The sequence below is a fragment of the Somniosus microcephalus genome, chromosome 13, assembly GCF_052327205.1.
Source record: "Somniosus microcephalus isolate GS21.2 chromosome 13, FLI_Smic_1.0, whole genome shotgun sequence".
NCBI lineage: Eukaryota > Metazoa > Chordata > Chondrichthyes > Squaliformes > Somniosidae > Somniosus > Somniosus microcephalus.
The window spans coordinates 173,724,437-173,743,074 of record NC_140999.1 but is presented as its reverse complement, the minus strand read 5'-3'; the positions used below and the strand labels follow the sequence as shown (position 1 = coordinate 173,743,074).

Here is an 18,638-nt window from a genome sequence, read left to right as displayed (position 1 = left end):
CTGACTTGGATAGAAAACTGGTTGGCAAACAGGAAGCAAAAAGTTGGAATAAACGGGACTTTTTCCAAGTGGAAGGCAGTGACTAGTGGGGTACCGCAGGGATCGGTGCTAGGACCCCAGTTATTCACAATATATATTAATGATCTAGACGAGGGAACTAGGTGTAATATCTACAAGTTTGCAGAGGACACAAAGCTGGGTGGGCGTGTGTGCTGTGAGGAGGATGCAAAGAAACTCCAGTACGAGTTGGACAGGTTGGGCGATTGGGCAGATGCATGGCAGATGCAGTATAATGTGGATAAATGCAAGGTTATCCACTTTGGTGGCAAAAACAGGAAGGCAGATTATTATCTGAATGGCAATAGATTGGGAGAAGGGGAAGTGCAACGAGACCTGGGTGTCCTTGTGTACCAGCCGCTGAAGGTAAGCATGTAGGTGCAGCAAGCGATTAAGAAGACAAATGGTATGCTGGCCTTCATAGCGAGAGGATTCAAGTACAGGAACAAGGATGTCTTGCTGCAGTTGTGTAGGGCCTTGGTGAGACCACATCTTGAGTATTGTGTGCAGTTTTGGTCCCCTTATCTGAGGAAGGATGTTCTTGCCATGGAGGGAGTGCAGCGAAGATTCACCAGACTGATACCTGGGATGGCAGGAATGACGTATGAAGAGAGATTGGGTTGATTAGGCTTATATTCGCTAGAGTTTAGAAGAATGAGAAGGGATCTCATTGAAACTTATAAAATTCTACCAGGACTAGACAGACTGGATGCAGGAAGGATGTTCCCGATGGCGGGAGAGTTTAGAACCAGGGGTCACAGTCTAAGGATAAGGGGTAAGCCATTTAGGACTGAGATGAGGAATTTCTTCACCCAGAGAGTGGTGAACCTGTGGAATTCTCTACCACAGAAGACAGTTGAAGCCAATTCATTAAATATATTCAAGAAGGAGTTAGATATATTTCTTAAGGCTAAGGGGTTCAAGGGATATGAGGAGAAAGCAGGGACAAGTTACTGAATTTGGATGATCAGCCAGGATCGCATTGAATGGCGGAGCAGGCTCGAGGGGCCGAATGGCCTACTCCTGCTCCTATCTTCTATGTTTCTATGTACTACAGGTATAAGAGCAGGGAGGTTATGTTTGAACTGTATAAAACACTAGTTGTGCCACAGCTAGAGCACTGTGTACAGTCACCACATTACAGAAAAGATGTGATTGCACTAGAGAGGGTACAGAGGAGATTTACGAGGATGCTGCCAGGACTGGAGAATTTTAGCTATGAGGGAAGATTGGATAGGCTGGGGCTGTTTTCTTTGGAACAGAGGAGGCTGAGGGGAGATTTAATTGAGGTTTATAAAACCTATGAGGGGCCTAGATAGAGTGGATAGGAAGGACCTTTTTCCCTTCGCAGAGAGGTCAATAACCAGGGGGCATAGATTTAAAGTAATTGGTAGAAGGATTAGAGGGGATTTGAGAACTTTTTTCACCCGGAGGCTGGTGGGGGTCTGGAGCTCACTGCCTGAAAGAATGGTAGAGGCTGAAACCCTCCTCACATTTAAAACATTCTTGGCTATGCATTTGAAGTGCTGTAACCTACAAGGCTATGGGCCAAGAGCTGGAAAGTGGGATTAGGCTGGAGAGCTCTTTCTCGGCCGGTACAAACACGATGGGCCTCCTATGCCATAAAATTCTATGATAATGAAAGAGAAGTTTGCTTTTACCTCTTATCCGAGAAGATGCTGGGGGGAAATTGCTGTGCATTATCATTGGGCAAGTTGTCTTTCCTCCCAGTTTTGTATACAGTACTCGTGTGGTATTTTGCACAAGTGAATCAAAGATGACTTTTAATTGGAAAGCAGATGCAAAGTATTCATGACAGCATAAGAATGATCAACCCTGCACTGCCCTGAATGGAAAATTCACTGGAGTGTTTAAAATCCAGCGGAAATCATCAAGTGCAAACAAAATCTTAGGAAAACACTCCTCCTGAACATCCTTTTTCTACCAAACACTCTCCATCCTGAGTAAAGAAAGCAATAGAGTGGATGATGGATGATATAATAGCCACATGTTTGCAGATGGATGAAAGAGAAAACAAACAACTGTTAAGTACATGGGAGAGGAGAAAACCAATCAGGATGCCGAGCCTTCAAAGCCTAAGATGGGTAGGGCCTATACTTAGAAGATGATAAGGAGGAGGACAATGACGATGATCAGGATTGGTACATTTTACAATCAATCCATTTTTTGAGTGATAGGTATATCAATTCATATTTTTGGACTTCAGCAATGCAAACTGTTTTTTAATAAGAAAACTAGTGTTGGGAAGTCCAAGAAATGATGTTACATAACTTATGTGTAACTAAAATAAAAACAGAAAATGCTGGAAATACTCAGCAGGTCAGGCAGCATCTGTGGAGAGAGAAACAGAGTTAACGTTTCAGGTCGATGACCTTTCGTCAGACTGGAAAAAGTTAGAGATATGGCCCCCATTAACATTAACCCTGTCAAGCCCCTTAAGAATTTTATCTGCTTCAATTAGATCACCTCTCATTCTTCTAAACTCTAATGAATATAGGCTTAGCCTACTCAATCTCTCCTCACAGGGCAATCCCCTTATCTCAGGAACCAGTCTAAGGAACCTTCACTGCACTCCCTCTAAGGTAAGTATGTCTTTCCTTAGGTAAGGAGACCAGAACTGTACACCGTACTCCAGGTGTGGCCTCACCAATGCCCTGTATAATTGTAGTAAGACTTCTTTACTCTTATACTCTAATCCCTTTGTAACAAAAGCTAACATACCATTTGCTTTCCTAATTGCTTGATGTACCTGCATGTTAACTTTCTGTGATTCATGTACAAGGACACCCAGGTCCCTCTCAGTGCAAACATTTCCCAGTCTCTCACCATTCAAAAATATTCAGCTTTTTTGTTTTTCCTACCAAAGTGGATAACTTCACACTTCCTCACATTATATTTCATTTGCCATGTTCTTGCCCACTCAGTCAACCTGTCTATGCCTCTCTGCAGCCTCTTTGCGTCCTCCTCACAGCTTACATTCCCACCTAACTTTGTATCATCAGCAAACTTAGATACGTTGCACGCAGCCCCTTCATCTAAGTCATTAATATAGATTTTAAATAGCTGAGGCCCAAGCACTGATCCTTGCGGTACCCCGCTAGTTATAGCTTGCCAACCTGAAAAAGTCCTGTTTATTCCTACACTTTGTTTTCTGTCCATTAACCAATCCTCAATCCATGCTAATTTATTACCCCCAATACCATGAGTCCTAATTTTGTGTAATAACCTCTTGTGTGACACCTTATCGAATGCTTTTTGAAAATCCAAATACACTACATCCACTGGTTCCCCTTTATCCATTCTAGTTACATCTTCAAAAAACTCTTATTAAATTTGTCAAACATGATTTCCCTTTCATAAAACTATGTTGACTCTGCCTAATCATATTATGATTTTCTAAGTGCCCTGTTACCATGTCCCTAATAATAGATTCTAGCATTTTGCCTACTACTGATATCAGGCTAACTGTCCGTATAGTTCCCCGTTTTTTTCTCTTCCTCCTTTCTTAAATAGCAGGGTTATGTTTGCTACCTTCCAATCCTTGGGGACTGTTCTGGAATCTAGGGAATACTGGAATATTAATATCAGTGCATCCACTATCTCTGCAGCTACCTCTTTTAAAACCCTAGGATGCAGGTCGTCAGGTCCAAGGGATTTGTCGCCACTTAGTCCCATTAATTTCTCCAGTACTATGTCTTTACTTATACTGATTTCTTTAAGTTCCTCATTCTCTCTGGACCCTTGGTTTACCATTATTTCTGGAATTTTTTTGTGTCTTCTACTGTGAAGACAGATACAAAGTATTTGTTTAATGTCTCTGCCATTTCCTTATTGCCCATTATAATTTCTCCTGTCTCTGCCTCTAATGGATCCACTTTTACTTTTACTAACCTCTTCCTATTTACATACCTATAGAAATGTTTACAATCTGTTTTTATGTCTTGCTAATTTACTCTTATATTCTTTTTTCTCTTTCCTTAGCAGAATAAACAAATTTGTATGTAGTTTACGTTGGGATATTTAATACCACCTGCTCCCTTATTTTGAAGCTTGCCATTGAAGCTACATTCCTCTGAGGGGATGCATCCTTGTTAAATTTTAAGTAGTGAACTGAGTAATCTAAATAGGGAGATAAGTGGTTATATTCTGGGAGAGGGTGGGAAAAGAAACACCTGAGGTAAAATTTGAAACCTTTTTGTTATGATCTGCATTTTTTTTAAGTAAAAATGTCTTACAAAATTAAAATCTATAGCCAAATTGATTAAGGTAGATGTATTTGGATAAATTACAGTCTAGAACTGATGACCAGTTGTCCTGATTACTAAAGGACAAGCAACAACTATTCTCTCAGCTCTACTGGGGTCTCAGACACTAACGTAAACAGGCTAGGCAGACCAAGGTGGTTCTTTCCATTAAGAATGACCACTGGGTTGTGGCAGGGCTCAGCAGCAGATATATCTATCTCACAGAGCATGAAATCTCAACCTTATGCATGAAAGAGCATTTCAATCAGCTCTTTTCCTGATGATCATATGGATGACTTTGTCAGGGTACATTTTTGGACTTTGCAGACTGTGGGGAACCATCCAGATTGGTTTGGAACTATTCCAGTTCTGTACTTGATTATGAGCAGTTATGATTGGTTTTAGTTGGCAACTTGTGGCTCCCTCATTTTTATGCCCCTGATTCATGTAATGCCATTTCTGTGGCCACAACTGTCCAACCTCCCCTGAGAGCATTCCAGGAACTCTGCTGGAAAGAGACCCTACCACTCAGTCTCTCTACCAGTTCCTTTATTTGCAGAAACCACTTCTAAAGTTTTACTCCATCATCCTAATTGGAAGAAAAATAAGAAAAGCATCCGAGAACACTTAATAAAACATGTTGAACACACCAGTGATCATTAAAGGCAAATTATATTCTTTATTCACTTAGCATTTCTAAGTAATATATTAAAGTGTTTGTCTACCACTCTAAAGACGCATTTAGAAGGGGTCAGATTTGTGAGAAATAAGTTAGGTTAGTGGCTATTGTGTCAACACTAGATAGCGGAACACCTTCCCACTTCAAACTTTCAGTTGCACTGTCGAGCATTCTTTCAGTACCACTGTCGAGCATTATCAGGTCAGATATAGTGCAGCCAATGACAGCGTGACAATCCTTCCACTTTGGCCTAAATGTAGAGCACTTCCTACTGCAGCATTGTGGCATTTCAGATACTAGCCATCCCCATGTCTTGAGTGAGAGCGCCAATTAGTGCCAAATTATAGGCAGTTTTGTGCTGTGACAATGCCGACTAGAAACTGGATTATGGTTGTCTAAATTCAGTTCACGTAGGATCCTTACAGACAGCAGAGACGAGAGACTTTCATCCCGTCGGTCCTAGTGGTGAAAGGACAGTGTGCAAACTCACTTCCCCTCAGGCTTACTGAAAATAAGAGTTTCAAGAATGGAAATTGAAGAAAAATGCTACTCACCAAGATCAGCCGTTGTCTCTGCTATAACAGTAGAAACCAAAGGAACCAACATGAAATAATGTAGTACAGCAGTCTCATTCTAAAATTAGAATTATTTTGCTTCTGGAAACTTTAGCATTATCCTGCAATGGATAGTAACGTTATGTTTGACAGACCTTCTGAGGACTGTGCAATAGCACACTTCCATGCCGGAGGTGCTGCCTTTCGGATGAGACGTTAAACCCGAGGCCCTGTCTGCTCTCTCAGGTGGATGTAAAAGATCCCATGGCACTATTTCGAAGAAGAGCAGTGGAGTTATCCCCGGTGTCCTGGCCAATTTTTATCCCTCAATCAACATCACTAAAGCAAATTCTCTGGTCATTATCACATTACTGTTTGTGGGAGCTTGCTGTGCACAGATTGGCTGCCGCATTTCCTACATTGCAACAGTGACTACACTTCAAAAAGTACTTCATTGGCTGTAAAGCACTTTGGGAACGTCCTGAGGTCGTGAAAGGCGCTATATAAATGCAAGTCTTTTCTTTTTCCATGTGAGTTGAGCAATTGAAGTGCATTTTGAGTTCCTAGAAGACCGATGCACCTTATACTTTTCCTTAGCAGGACTGTGTGGATTCAGAATGGGAGTCATCAGCCACCACTTAAGAGTGTAACCAGTGGTCTCCCACCCTCCATCCTCATAGACTCGTCTGTTTCAAACCTATTTAGTGAGGATTGGGACTGACTAGATGAGTCATGACAGGATCCCAGGTAATCAATCAATGCACTGCTGATGGTATGTTTGACATCACATACTACCTGCACGTTTTTAGAGTAGTATCTTTAACAATTACAGAAAGAGATTTAATTTTCTCAAGGTATGCTTATTTCTACTTGTTTGATGTAAATTGCAGCCCAGACTCTAGGAAAATCAGTAGTGATGTAATGTTGTATTGTCTTGGTTCTCATCAGTTACCATGAAAGTAAGTGAACAGTCTACTTGGTCAGCACAGTAATTTGACTAGCACACCTACATATAACAGACAAGCTGATGCCAGAGAAGTCTCTAGCTAGACATTAAAAAATAATGTAGAGTAAGAAGCTAGTGAGATCTTCAAAAGTACAGATAATATTGTACTAAATAATAATTGGCCCCAAGTCCCTCTATAATGGGCTTCCTGAACCTACATTTCACTTGTCTCGAGGCCCTCTCGTGGTGCATTTAAACTCCACACATTTTAGCGTTCACGTGGAGCCAACTATACAAAACCTGGAGTGTGAATTGAGTGTGAACAAACTCTAGAGCAAAGTGGAGTGACGCTTCTCCAAAGAGTCTCACTCTGCCTGGTTCTAGTATCCGGTTAGGCCCTGATGCCAGATTCCGGTTCCACTTATACTATACAAACTGCTTCGCCCCAAAGGTACACTTGTAGTTTACATGCACCCTAAGAGATTAGGAACTCCAGAAAGGTTAGTTAACCTGATTTTGAGAATCCATCTTTTACTTCTTTTTACCACATGCATCATTGTTTGGATGCGTGTTTTTGCAGAGGGAACAACTGGACATTATCCATACGACTTCAGAGTTGGTTAACTGACATAAAGCCTCGGCATTGAATGGTTGGTTGAGACAAAAGGAACCTGTTAGTGCACCCGAAACTAATGAATTGATTCAGGGTGTCCAAATTGTGTTACCCCAGGTTCCTCCAATCGAACCATCAAACCAGAGGCAACTCGATCCGGTTTGCGCTTTTCTTTCTTTCTTGCTGATCTGTCCTGTTTGAATTTTGTAGGCCTGAAGTGTAGAATGGGCTATTCTCAGCACTGTTCATTTCAGCAACTTCAGATGTATGTAAATTAGTGGGAACATGGATTTATTTCTTACATATGTGAGAATGTGGCATGAACCTATGGTCCACAAAGACCAAAATCTTGGACACTCAAAATAATAGCAGATAGTACACTTCACAGCTGGTAACTATAACAGAGAAAATGTGGTGTAAGTGCAAGTTGTGCAAAAGAGTTTGGAAAATAATATTGTGCCATCAGAAGTAGCATTTGGGGCCAATGTATTATTGGTGTTTGTTGTTACTTTTGTTGCAGAAAGATCCAGACATGGTTATATTCCAATGTCCTAACGTGAATGAAGGAAAAAATATGGAACCTGAGATTGTTTTCTTTTTTTTAAAAAACCCTGGAAGGAACTTTATTAGGCAAAGACTTGAGATGGACGCAGGCGTGGAAAGTAATTGCGAGAGGCCTTCAAATGAGCAGTATAGTGTGCGTCTATAAAAATGAAAGAGTAATGTACAATTTATGAAGTAAACATTTTTGCTTTTATTTCAAGGTATTTTCTACACGGCAGCAATTATTGGACCGGCAGCTGGTTACTTACTCGGAGGATTTTTCCTCCAAATCTATACCGAGATCAACACTAAGTGAGTTACAGCCTTTCTATTGTACTGTTTGCTAATGTTAGTGCACATAAGAATTTGCTTATAATCCAGAACCTCTTTTGAGAATTGGAGATTTTGTGTTTGCGTGTGCATTGTTCAGTTGATTTAATTCTGTAAGACTGTTTCACCAGCCCCAAGAGATGTGACTTTTCTGACCGTCTTTAATATAGTTGGAGCCTAGCTTACCAGTGGGTAAACATTTTGATGATCAAAACTATTGTTGAAAAATAATCTTAGTAATGTTATTTGGGGAGCAATTATCTTTGGGGAATGAACAATATCTGGAGCTGCCTGTCCAGAGGTTTTGTTTTTTCTTTTTCCTGTTGTTGCTTTTTTGTGTTCCTACATTTTCCAACAATTTTATCTTGCATCTCTGCTCCTCAAGGCTTTGACTCCTTGCTATGGTTCAGTTCCAGAGGTGCGTCCAAGAGACCATTCTTCATGTTGAGCCTAGACAATGTTGCTAGGCTATTCTTTCTTTGGGGCAACACATCTGAGCCAGATATTAAAATCCAGTCCTCGCCTAATATCCAGACATGTACACTTCCTGCAGCGATTACCGGCTAATGATCAGGATCAGAAACTGAGGCCATCTATAGCCACTGTAGCATTGCCCTGCCTGAGATCAACTCTGCATGGACTGGGTATTGAAAGTAGACCAAAGCTATTCTGTATGGCTCAACCACTCACTGCTCTAACCAACTGATTGATTGGGTTCCCTGCCAAAAGATTCTCAATTATTTTTATTAAGTCATTTTTGTGGCCATTGAAATGAGAGGAATGCAGCACTTTTTCACTATTGCTACTAGTGTCAGTATAAAGAACTTCCATAGATATCATGATTCAATGCTGAGTAAAGCTCTCTCCATCTGCTCCCATGACTCCTCTCCGCCCCAGCCCCAGTGGTGCACCAGTGTCATTAATTTGGCTTCCTACACTAACCATCCAAAGGCTTTGAATGAGATTGCCAGTTTCTAAGCAGTTTTGTGTTGTGGATCTGCATCCACCCAGATGTTTTGCAGGCAGCAGAGTGGAGAGAAACAATCAAGAATCTTTTGGCAGGGAATCCAATCAATCAGTTGGTTAAGGCAGCAAGCAGTTGAGTCATACAAAATAGTTTTTAACCCATTTCAATACCCAATCCATGGTGAGTTAGTTGGTCTCTGGCAGGGCAGTAGTACAGGGGCTATAGATGGATGGATATCAGAAAATACCTCTTTATACAAAAAGTGATCAACGTGTGGAATAGATTTCTTAATAGATTATGGAGTCAAGAAACTTGACATCATTAATAAACATTTGGATGCTACAATGGCTGACTTGAGGATCTTCGACTATGGATGAATGAAGGTGGGCCAAATGGCCTTCCTCATCTGTAATTATATTGTGAATTCAAATATGGGACCCAGTATTTTAACCCACCAGATCAGCCAGTTCTTTTCAATACGTTCCATTTTAATGAGCAACATTTTAACTTCTCGTGTAGTAAGCTCAGTTATCATAGTGAACATTTGCATTTTACTGAGAGTATAAGTTGCTATCCCCTTTATTGTCCATCCATACCTTCCCCAGGCCATGCACGTCATATTGACAGATGACCTTCTCTTGGGCTTCTGACAATGTTTTTCTGAGTTGACCACAGTGAGGTCAGAAAAGTGGCTTAGTAGATGATGTATCCCTCATTATTTATTTTCCAAAAGCAGTAGGGCAAGAAAATCATAGCAGTATGGGGAAAAAGCTAAGCTGCTTCCACCCATGTCTTTGGTACAGCATGTTGGCATTCTGCTCTGCATATTAAATATGTTTGAAAGCAATAAGTGTCCTTTCTCTCCCCAACTTCATTTCCCCTTTTTCCACATATCATCTTGAAAATGGCTAAGAAATCTCCTTGGTTTTATTGTTAAAACTGATTCTGATGACAAAATTATAAGCAAGAATGCCCTCTAGTGGAAATAAAACACACATTCTCAATGCAAAGAAAACAAGAGGCTCAGATTTTCCTTCCACTGACGATGAACAGGCAGTGAATTTTTTTTTTAGATAAATATTTGGTGGCTGAAATGATTCCATTAACACAAATCTTCTGGAACTGAGGCACTTCAGGGAACTGCCGTTGGTTCAATTATCCCTGAGGGTAATGAATGGCACACAGAAGAGTCTTATAAAACAAACTCATGATTTATTTACATGAATTACACACACATTTTCTGTAGAAGTCCTTACAATTAGTAGCACTTGTGTGTAGAGTTACCTTCCTTTCTAAAGAGAATTGTACAATTTTGTAAAGTTTGAGCTATTCTCCATCGATATTTCCAACTAACATGCCAGAAGTTGGTGAACTGCCAAGTTGAAATTGGGTCGGGCCATTTTTCAGGCGATCATCTAAAACATAGAAATATAGAAGATAGGAGCAGGAGAAGGCCATTCGGCCCCTCGAGCCTGCTCCGCCATTCAATGCGATCATGGCTGATCATCCAAATTCAGTACCCTGTCCCTGCCTTCTCCCCATATCCCTTGATCCCTTTAGCCTCAAGAAATATATCCAACTCCTTCTTGAATATATTTAATGAATTGGCCTCTACTGCCTTCTGTGGTAGAGAATTCCACAGGTTCACCACTCTCTGGGTGAAGAAATTCCTCCTCATTTCTGTCCTAAATGGCTTACCCCTTATCTTTAGACTGTGACCCCTGGTTCTGGCGTTGGGCCCCCTCATTAAATGCAAAAGGGCCTAATGCCTGTTTCAGGATACCTCTGCCAAATTAGGCTGCCCTGAGGCCTGCTCCGTTCAGGTTTTCTAGACACGGATGCAGCCTAGCCACCAAATAGATAAGTACATTTATTTTACCTGGAGGCGTGCCTCTCCCGAATCCACAGCACTCCCGACGACCGCTGCCGGCTGGGATCGGCCCCCGTCTCGCTGTGATTCCCCACCCCTCCCGGGGTTTTCCTGACGGCCACTGCAGGCGAGGCAAGCAGCTCGAAACTTGTTTTGCGAGGTGGCCGAGCTTGCCTGCAGAGGTGCGACAGGCGCTGGTAGCTCACCAAACCTATTGAAATTGAGGCAGCAGCGCCGATTGTGATCCCGTAAACAATTGTTTACCCTTGTGTCTTTCACGTGTCCTCGTGCACTTCTCAAGAAGGCATACTGAGAAGCACTTGGTAAACCAAGACCAGATATGAATTGTTAAACTGCTTTATTTCAGACAACAATTCAACATACAGAGTACCCGTCAAAAGAAAATGCCACTTATTTAACTGAATTTCACTTCCCTCCTCAAAAACATGGGTGGGGTGAGGTGGGGGAATAATAATTAGAAAACATAGAAAAGTAGGAGCAGGAGTAGGCCATTCGGCCCTTTGAGCCTGCTCCGCCATTCAATATGATCATGGCTGATCCTCTATCTCAATACCATATTCCCGCGCTCTCCCTATACCGCTTGATGCCTTTCGTGTCTAGAAATCTATCTATCTCCTTCTTAAATATGTTCAGTGACTTGACCTCCACAGCCTTCTGTGGTAGAGAATTCCACAGATTCACCACCCTCTGACTGAAGACATTTCTCCTCCTCTCAGTTCTAAATATCCTACCCCATATCCTGAGACTATGACCCCTCGTTCTAGACCCCCCCCCCCATACATCCTGTCCCTTTTGTGGTCTGGCTTTTAGTGAAAATATTCTGATTTGTCATTCTTGGATCCAAAGTGCATGACCTCACACTTCCCCACATTGAACTCTATCTGCCACAGTTTTGCCCACTGACTTAGTCTGTCTATGTCCCTTTGCAACTTCCTGCTCCCATCTACACAACTTGCTGTGCTTCCTAACTTGGTGTCATCTGCAAACTTGGATATGCAGTCACCTATTTCTTCAACCAAGTCATTGATATATGCGGTGAAAAGCTGAAGCCCCAGCACAGATTCCTGGGGAACACCAATTGTCACATCCTGCCAATTCCTTTTATCCCTACTCTCTGTCTCCTACCTCCCAACCCATGTCACAAAAGTTGTTTCCAATTCTGTGCACTTTAATTTTTGTCAATAATCTCTTGTGTGGAACCTCATCAGATGTCTCCTGAAAGGCTCTATGGACACCATGCAGAGATAGTCTCCTATCCACCATGTTAGTGACCTCCTCAAAAAATTCAACTAGATTAGTCAGACATGACCTACCCTTTATGGTGATTAGCTTGTATTTGTCCAAGTGCTCTGCCACTCTGTCCCTGATGATACAAATTCCACTCTGTTTAAAAACACAACAGGCAAACATAACTCAATTGCAAAATACTGTCCGTGAAGAAAAAAAAAAATCAAAAATCCTGAAATGTGACTGAGAATTGGAATAATGTTATTAGGATAGGGACTGCCTTTCAATAAGTGGCTATTGAAGCACAGGTTAGGACATCATTTCAAAAGGAAATAAATAAGTGTAAAGGAAAAGTGCAGGATTTGGCACTAAAGTAGATAGCCCCAGGTGAAGAACAGGCACCTGATGCTTGCATGTTGAGCCAATTGATCATCTTCTGTGCTGTTGTTTCTATGATTTGATGATCAACAACACTAAAATAAAACCAATCCCTACAATGTATGTTTTATCAGGATTCTAGTATGAGTGGTTATAACTACATTATCTAAAAATTAAGGAATGCTGAATTTCGAGGTGATTAGTAGCTAACATGGAGATGCTTGCCCTTGCAAGGTCCAATTTGATCATTGATCCCACATTCATTTTAATACACTTTTTTCTTTTTAGTTAGCTGCCATTATACAAGATACTGTATTGGTAACTGTGTACATTTTGTTTGCACATTCACAGTTGTTAAAAGATCAGTTAGTTCAGAAGTTATGAGTGAGAAACAGTGCATTTATACAGTGACCTATTCTATGAGGTATCCTTCGATCAGGTTTGAATACACTCCAAAGATAGGCTGCAACTAACTGACTATATTTCATAAATGTTTTATTTGCCATGGGAGTGTTCCCTCCCATTTGAATGATTGTATGAATGGATTGAAACTAACTGCTAACATTTGTTGATGCAGGATTAACCTTACCCCAGAGAATCCCCTATGGGTGGGTGCATGGTGGATCGGGTTCCTTGGAGCTGGAGCAGCTACTTTCCTTGTATCTATCCCAATCCTCGGTTACCCTCGACAGCTTCCAGGTACTGGATCCATGATTACAGCTAGAATTTATGCTGCACAATATTAGTGGACTAAAGCTTAATGCATTCCACAAAATTAATTTTTGGCTATTGTAATGGATACATTACCCATTTATTTTATTTTAAATAGGTTAATGCCTCCGTTAAAAAAGTAGTTTTAAATGTTGGCTAATATCACACAGAATAATTTTGAAGTGTTTATCACAATAATTCTATCACTGTGAAAAGCATGAATCTGAGAACTGATTATTTTTCTCATTGAGAAATATTAAACAGAGATTAGTTTTTTAAAATTCATTTATGTGATGTGGGTGTCACTGGCAAGGCCAGCATTTATTGCCCATCCCTAGTTGCTCTTGAGAAGGTGGTGGTGAGCCGCCTATGAGTATAGTGAAGGTTGCAAAATATCCACCTATATTAGACCTGTGCAGAGGATCTATGTTGTTGTGTTTTTGTTACAACAGTGATCTCTCCATTATCTTGTACCCAGTGAAGTATTTATGTTGCAACCAATACGCAGAAAGAAATGCCTAAACATTGTCTCTATGCAGCCAGCGAGCAAATTTCACATTCTCAATATTGTGGAGTAAATCGTCTGTGTACTATCCTAGTGTGTCTACTCCACCAGTATGGATTTACAGCCAGCTCCAGTGGAGACTTTTTTTTAAATAAGAGACAGGTGTGCAGAAACTAGAGAGTTTAAAATAGAAAACTACTTTCGTTAAGTTGTGTCTTTTGTGCTTCAATCTGATTATTCCCAGTCTTGATACTGCTCTGTGTACAATTGGCTTCATCTTAATCTAGATATCTAGCAACCTTTTTGGATGGTTGGTCAGATGATGGGTAAAAGGAATAATTTGTTAAATCTGTTTCCAGGAATCCTAAACTAAAGGCCCTAAGTTTCACTTAAAACACCTCAATAACTGAACTTATTTTCAAAAGACAAAAAGAATATTCCAAAACAAAATATTCTGTCACTGCTTTGCCATTAAAGTTTGCACTCCGTCTTTCTTTAACATTGGAATAAATATTTTGAGTGCAATTATGATGCCACTTTTATGTCCATGCAAAACAGGTTCAGGCATATCAGTGCAAAAGTAGCAGCACATCTCCAATGTCAAGTCTCCATCTGAATCTGGAATACTCTGAGGCTAAGCAGTAGAAGACCCTCTCGGAAATCCACCTTGCACCACTTGGGCTTGATACCATGTGGGCTGTATCTTCAGTGCAGTGTGAACCCAGATTATTAAGTGCAAAAGTGGTCACTTGGACCTCTTGGGCATTTCATAACCCTAATGCAGAGTCATTTAATGCTTTGAGAAAGTACAAGAGGAGAGTGCAATTCACAGCCTCAGACAACCTGCTGTATGATGGGAATCTTGGCCGCACTGTGCAGCTGCTGGCCTCAGGAGAGATTGTGCAGTTTAACTGCATTGTCTCATTATTGTACATTGTTAAAAATGAGGGCAGTAACAGAAATGTGTAGTTTTATCCTTTTGTAATATTTAGAGTTAAACCTTTGGAACACAGACCAATTCCTGTTCCCAAGCCCCCAATAGTGCTTCCACATGACCAGTTTAACCGTCATGAGCATACAAAGGATTCAGCATTGATTGCGATACTGCCTCAGCTTTGAAGTCTTTATTAAAAGAAGAAAGCTACAGGCCTACCAAAGTAATTGGTCAAATTCCAAGCATCAGCTTATGCAGCAAACACATGCCCTGAAATCATGCTGAGATACTAACCTATGAACATTTAAACACATTTGTCTGAAGTTTCTCTCTCTGCTAATGGAGTGGAAACATGAGCCAGTTTAAAATTAATGGGCTAATACAATCTGCTAAAATAACGGAGAGAAATTTCAGATAAATGTTAAGCATTCATATCTCACAGCACAACGGGGACTTCTGCGCAGTGAGCCACAACAAGGTCAGCAGATTATTGTAATGCAATTTTTTAGCAGTGGAGTTACTCAGATCTATTGTGCAAAAAGCACAATAGAGTTGGTTAAGTGGATGTATGATTTTTGCAAACTGGTAAACTTGTCTAAACTGATGGGGATGACTGTATTTCTACAATAAAAGAAGGCTAGTATTAAGTTCTCGTGCTACTTAGAAGAGAAACAAGAGAATGTGTCACAATTATTCCTTAGCAGGAGTGCACCGTGCACTGGCAGACCAAAACACCGCACTGCTGCACCTGCCCAAATTTGATCATTTCAGTATTCAGTTGAACAGTTTAAATTGTTTACCAAGTTTCAGTTTCAAGTTCTTCAAACTGAGCTCTTCTGAAAAGATTGTGGTGGCATCAGCCTATTGCCATGTTGAATATGGAAACCAGTCCATTGGGGTAATACAGGTAGACTATCCTTTATCCGAAAACCTCGGGACCAGCTGTGTTTCGGTTTTCGGAGAATTTCGGATTTCGGAAGGTGGGTCGGCGGGGGGTCGTGCGCACGACTTACCCCTGCCGACCCCCCCACCAACCCCCGCCGACTTGCGGTCGGGGTCGGTGGGGGTTGGGGCCGGCGGGGGTCCGCGGGGTGGTCGGCGGGGGTCGGGGCCGGCGGGGGTCTGTGGGGGGGGTCCGCGGGGGGTCGTGCGCACGACTTACGCTGGACTTACGCTGAACGAAAAAACCTTCGGTTTTTAGAGGGTTTTGGTTTTCGGAAGTTCGGATAAAGGGTAGTCTACCTGTAGTCCTAAGTTTCTATTCTGCAAAACCAAAATGTTGATGACATACAGGAAACTCTTTGGTATCCGGCACCGACGGGACCGGCGTGTTGCCGGTTGATCAAAAATTCCGGATGACGGAGAGGGTTATCTACCGAGGCTATTTTTAACAAAGAAAGATTTAAAAAAATCAAGAAATGTGCAGTATACAGTAATTGGGTACTCACCTGCAGAATGTTGTGTTAAATGGATGGTGGAAGATGCTTGATTAAGTACAGTACTGCCAGTTGAGGGTAGTGCAATGCAATGACTACCAGCAGCATGGGAGACACACAGTACCCCTGTAAAATGGCGGCTCAGAAGAGACGACCGGTAGCGCGGGAGAGTCAGACTCCTGTTACAGGGGTATTGAGGTGTTCCGAGTTCTGACAGCGCCAAGAAGCCGAGTAGTGGCAGTTTGGAGAACTACCCCCACTGACTAACTTGGCCACCACGGGAGACTCGGACTCGGCAACATTGCCGGTTATTGAGGTGCTGTTTTCGGAGTGAGAATTTTGCCGGTTAATAGAGAATTCCGGATATTTAGGTGCCATTTAAACGAGAGTTTCCTGTACATTATTAACTACTTCTTTGTGCTATTGCAGATAGTAACAGAGATGTAACAAGCCCAAATAAAATGTACAAACATTTTCCCTTCCCACCACCTCCTTGCTTCCACATGGTTCAGAAAGTTAAGTAGCTAAGCTGTACAAAGCAGAAGGGTTCCAGTTTGATTTTTCAGTTTGTACTAAGCTAGCTAATCTTACCTGGGACAGTGTTACTGCTACAATTGTCTTTATCACCCCTCGGCTAGGATTTCTAGTCCTGACTGCATTCCAGAGCCTTTTGCTGGAAGTGTGTGGACATCAGGTGAGGACAGAATAACACCTGTAAGCAAAGGCCTGTTAACATCTCTTTCCTCAGCAACTGTCTCCGGTTGGTTCCCCTTGTCCTCACCTTTCACCCCAGCAGCCGCCACATTCAACGGATCATCCTCCGCCATTTCCGCCACCTCCAACATGATCCCACCACCAAACGCATCTTCCCCCTGCCTCCCCTTTCAGCATTCCGAAGGGACCGCTCCATCTGCGACACCCTGGTCCACTCCTCAATCACCCCCAACAGCCCTTCCCCTTCGCCCGGCACCTTCCCGTGCAAGCGCAGGAGATGCAACACCTGCCCTTTTACCTCCTCCCTTCCCACTGTCCAGGGTCCCAAACACCCCTTCCAGGTGAAACAGCGATTTACTTGTACTTCTTGCAATTTAGTATACTGTATTCGCTGCTCACGATGCGGCCTCCTCTACATTGGGGAAACCAAACGCAGATTGGGCGACCGCTTTGCGGAACACCTCTGTTCAGTCCGTAAGGGTGACCCTGAGCTTCCGGTCGCCTGTCACTTTAATTCTCCGCTTCACTCCCACTCTGATCTCTCTGTCCTCGGCCTCTTACATTGTTCCAATGAAGCTCAACGTAAGCTCAAGGAACAGCACCTCATCTTTCGTTTAGGCACTTTACAGCCCTCTGGATTCAACATTGTGTTCAACAATTTCAGACTATAACCCCTGCCCCCATTTTTCAGGCTGTATGATTCTGTCATCCCCATTTGCAACATTTAATCTTTCCTGCCGCCTACCCTAGCACAGACTGTTCCTTCAGATCCTCCCCTCCCTCCCCACCACCCCTCTCCCTGCCTCTGCACCTGCTTAAAAGCTGTTACATCTCTAGCCTTTTCCAGTTTTGAATAAGGGTCCCCGACCTGAAACAGTAACTCTGTTCCTCTCTCCACGGATGTTGCCTGGCCCGCTGAACGCTCCCAGCATTTTCTGTTGTTATACCTGTTAACATCCATTGTCTAGATTCAAAAATGCAAAAAGAAAATCACGGGCACTCTCCAAGGAAATGATGAGCTGCTGGGAGATGCAGCTACACCATTAGCGCCGAAGTCTATGAAGTATTGTTAGTTGGATCAGGTATTGGAGGATTATTGACGTCTATGAAATTTACTCTGGTTAGAAATCTATGCTTTTAGGAAAATGTGGATCAGAGGGAATAAAGTTGGCAGAATTAGGAGGGGGCGGGCAGACACTTTGTTAATTCATGTTTATGGGATGTGGGCGTCACTGGCAAGGCCAGCATTTATTGCCCATCCCTAATTGCCCTTGAGAAGGTGGTGGTGAGCCGCCTTCTTGAACCGCTGCAGTCCGTGTGGTGAAGGTACTCCCACAGTGCTGTTAGGTAGGGAGTTCCAGGATTTTGACCCAGCGACGATGAAGGATCGGTGATATACTTCTAGGTCAGGATGATGTGTAACTTGGAGGTGGTGGTGTTCCCATGCACCTGCTGTCCTTGTCCTTCTAGGTGGAAGAGGTCGCGGGTTTGGGAGGTGCTGCTGAAGAAGCCTTGGCGAGTTGCTGCAGTGCACCTTGTAGATGGCACACACTGCAGCCACGATACGCCGGTGGTGGAGGTAGCGGATGTTTAAGGTGGTAGAGGGGGTGCCAATCAAGTGGGCTGCTTTGTCTTGGATGATGTCGAGCTTCTTGAGTATTGTTGGAGCTGCACTCCTCCAGGCAAATGGAAAGTATTCCATCACACTCCTTACTTGTGCCTTGTAGATGGTAGAAAGGCTTTGGGGAGTCAAGAGGTGAGACACTAGCTGCAGAATACCTAGGCCTAGAAATTGGGTTGGGGCGCCAAAGTGGCGCAAAAGTCGCCTGAGCGCAGGATTTAGCGCAGCGATCGGAGTGATACCGATCGCCAGAAATTCAGTTTCAGT

The 18,638-nt window shown here is 42.5% G+C and overlaps 1 protein-coding gene across 1 annotated transcript in view; it reads left to right on the top strand.

The window, feature by feature from the left end:
* Positions 1 to 18,638, top strand: part of slco4a1 (solute carrier organic anion transporter family, member 4A1) — a 214,447-nt gene that overhangs the window by 162,325 nt on the left and 33,484 nt on the right. Inside the window, exons 4-5 of the mRNA XM_086005608.1 lie at positions 7,879 to 7,969; positions 13,028 to 13,149. Coding sequence (XP_085861734.1) covers positions 7,879 to 7,969; positions 13,028 to 13,149 — 213 coding nt within the window. The remainder of the gene's footprint in view (positions 1 to 7,878; positions 7,970 to 13,027; positions 13,150 to 18,638) is intronic.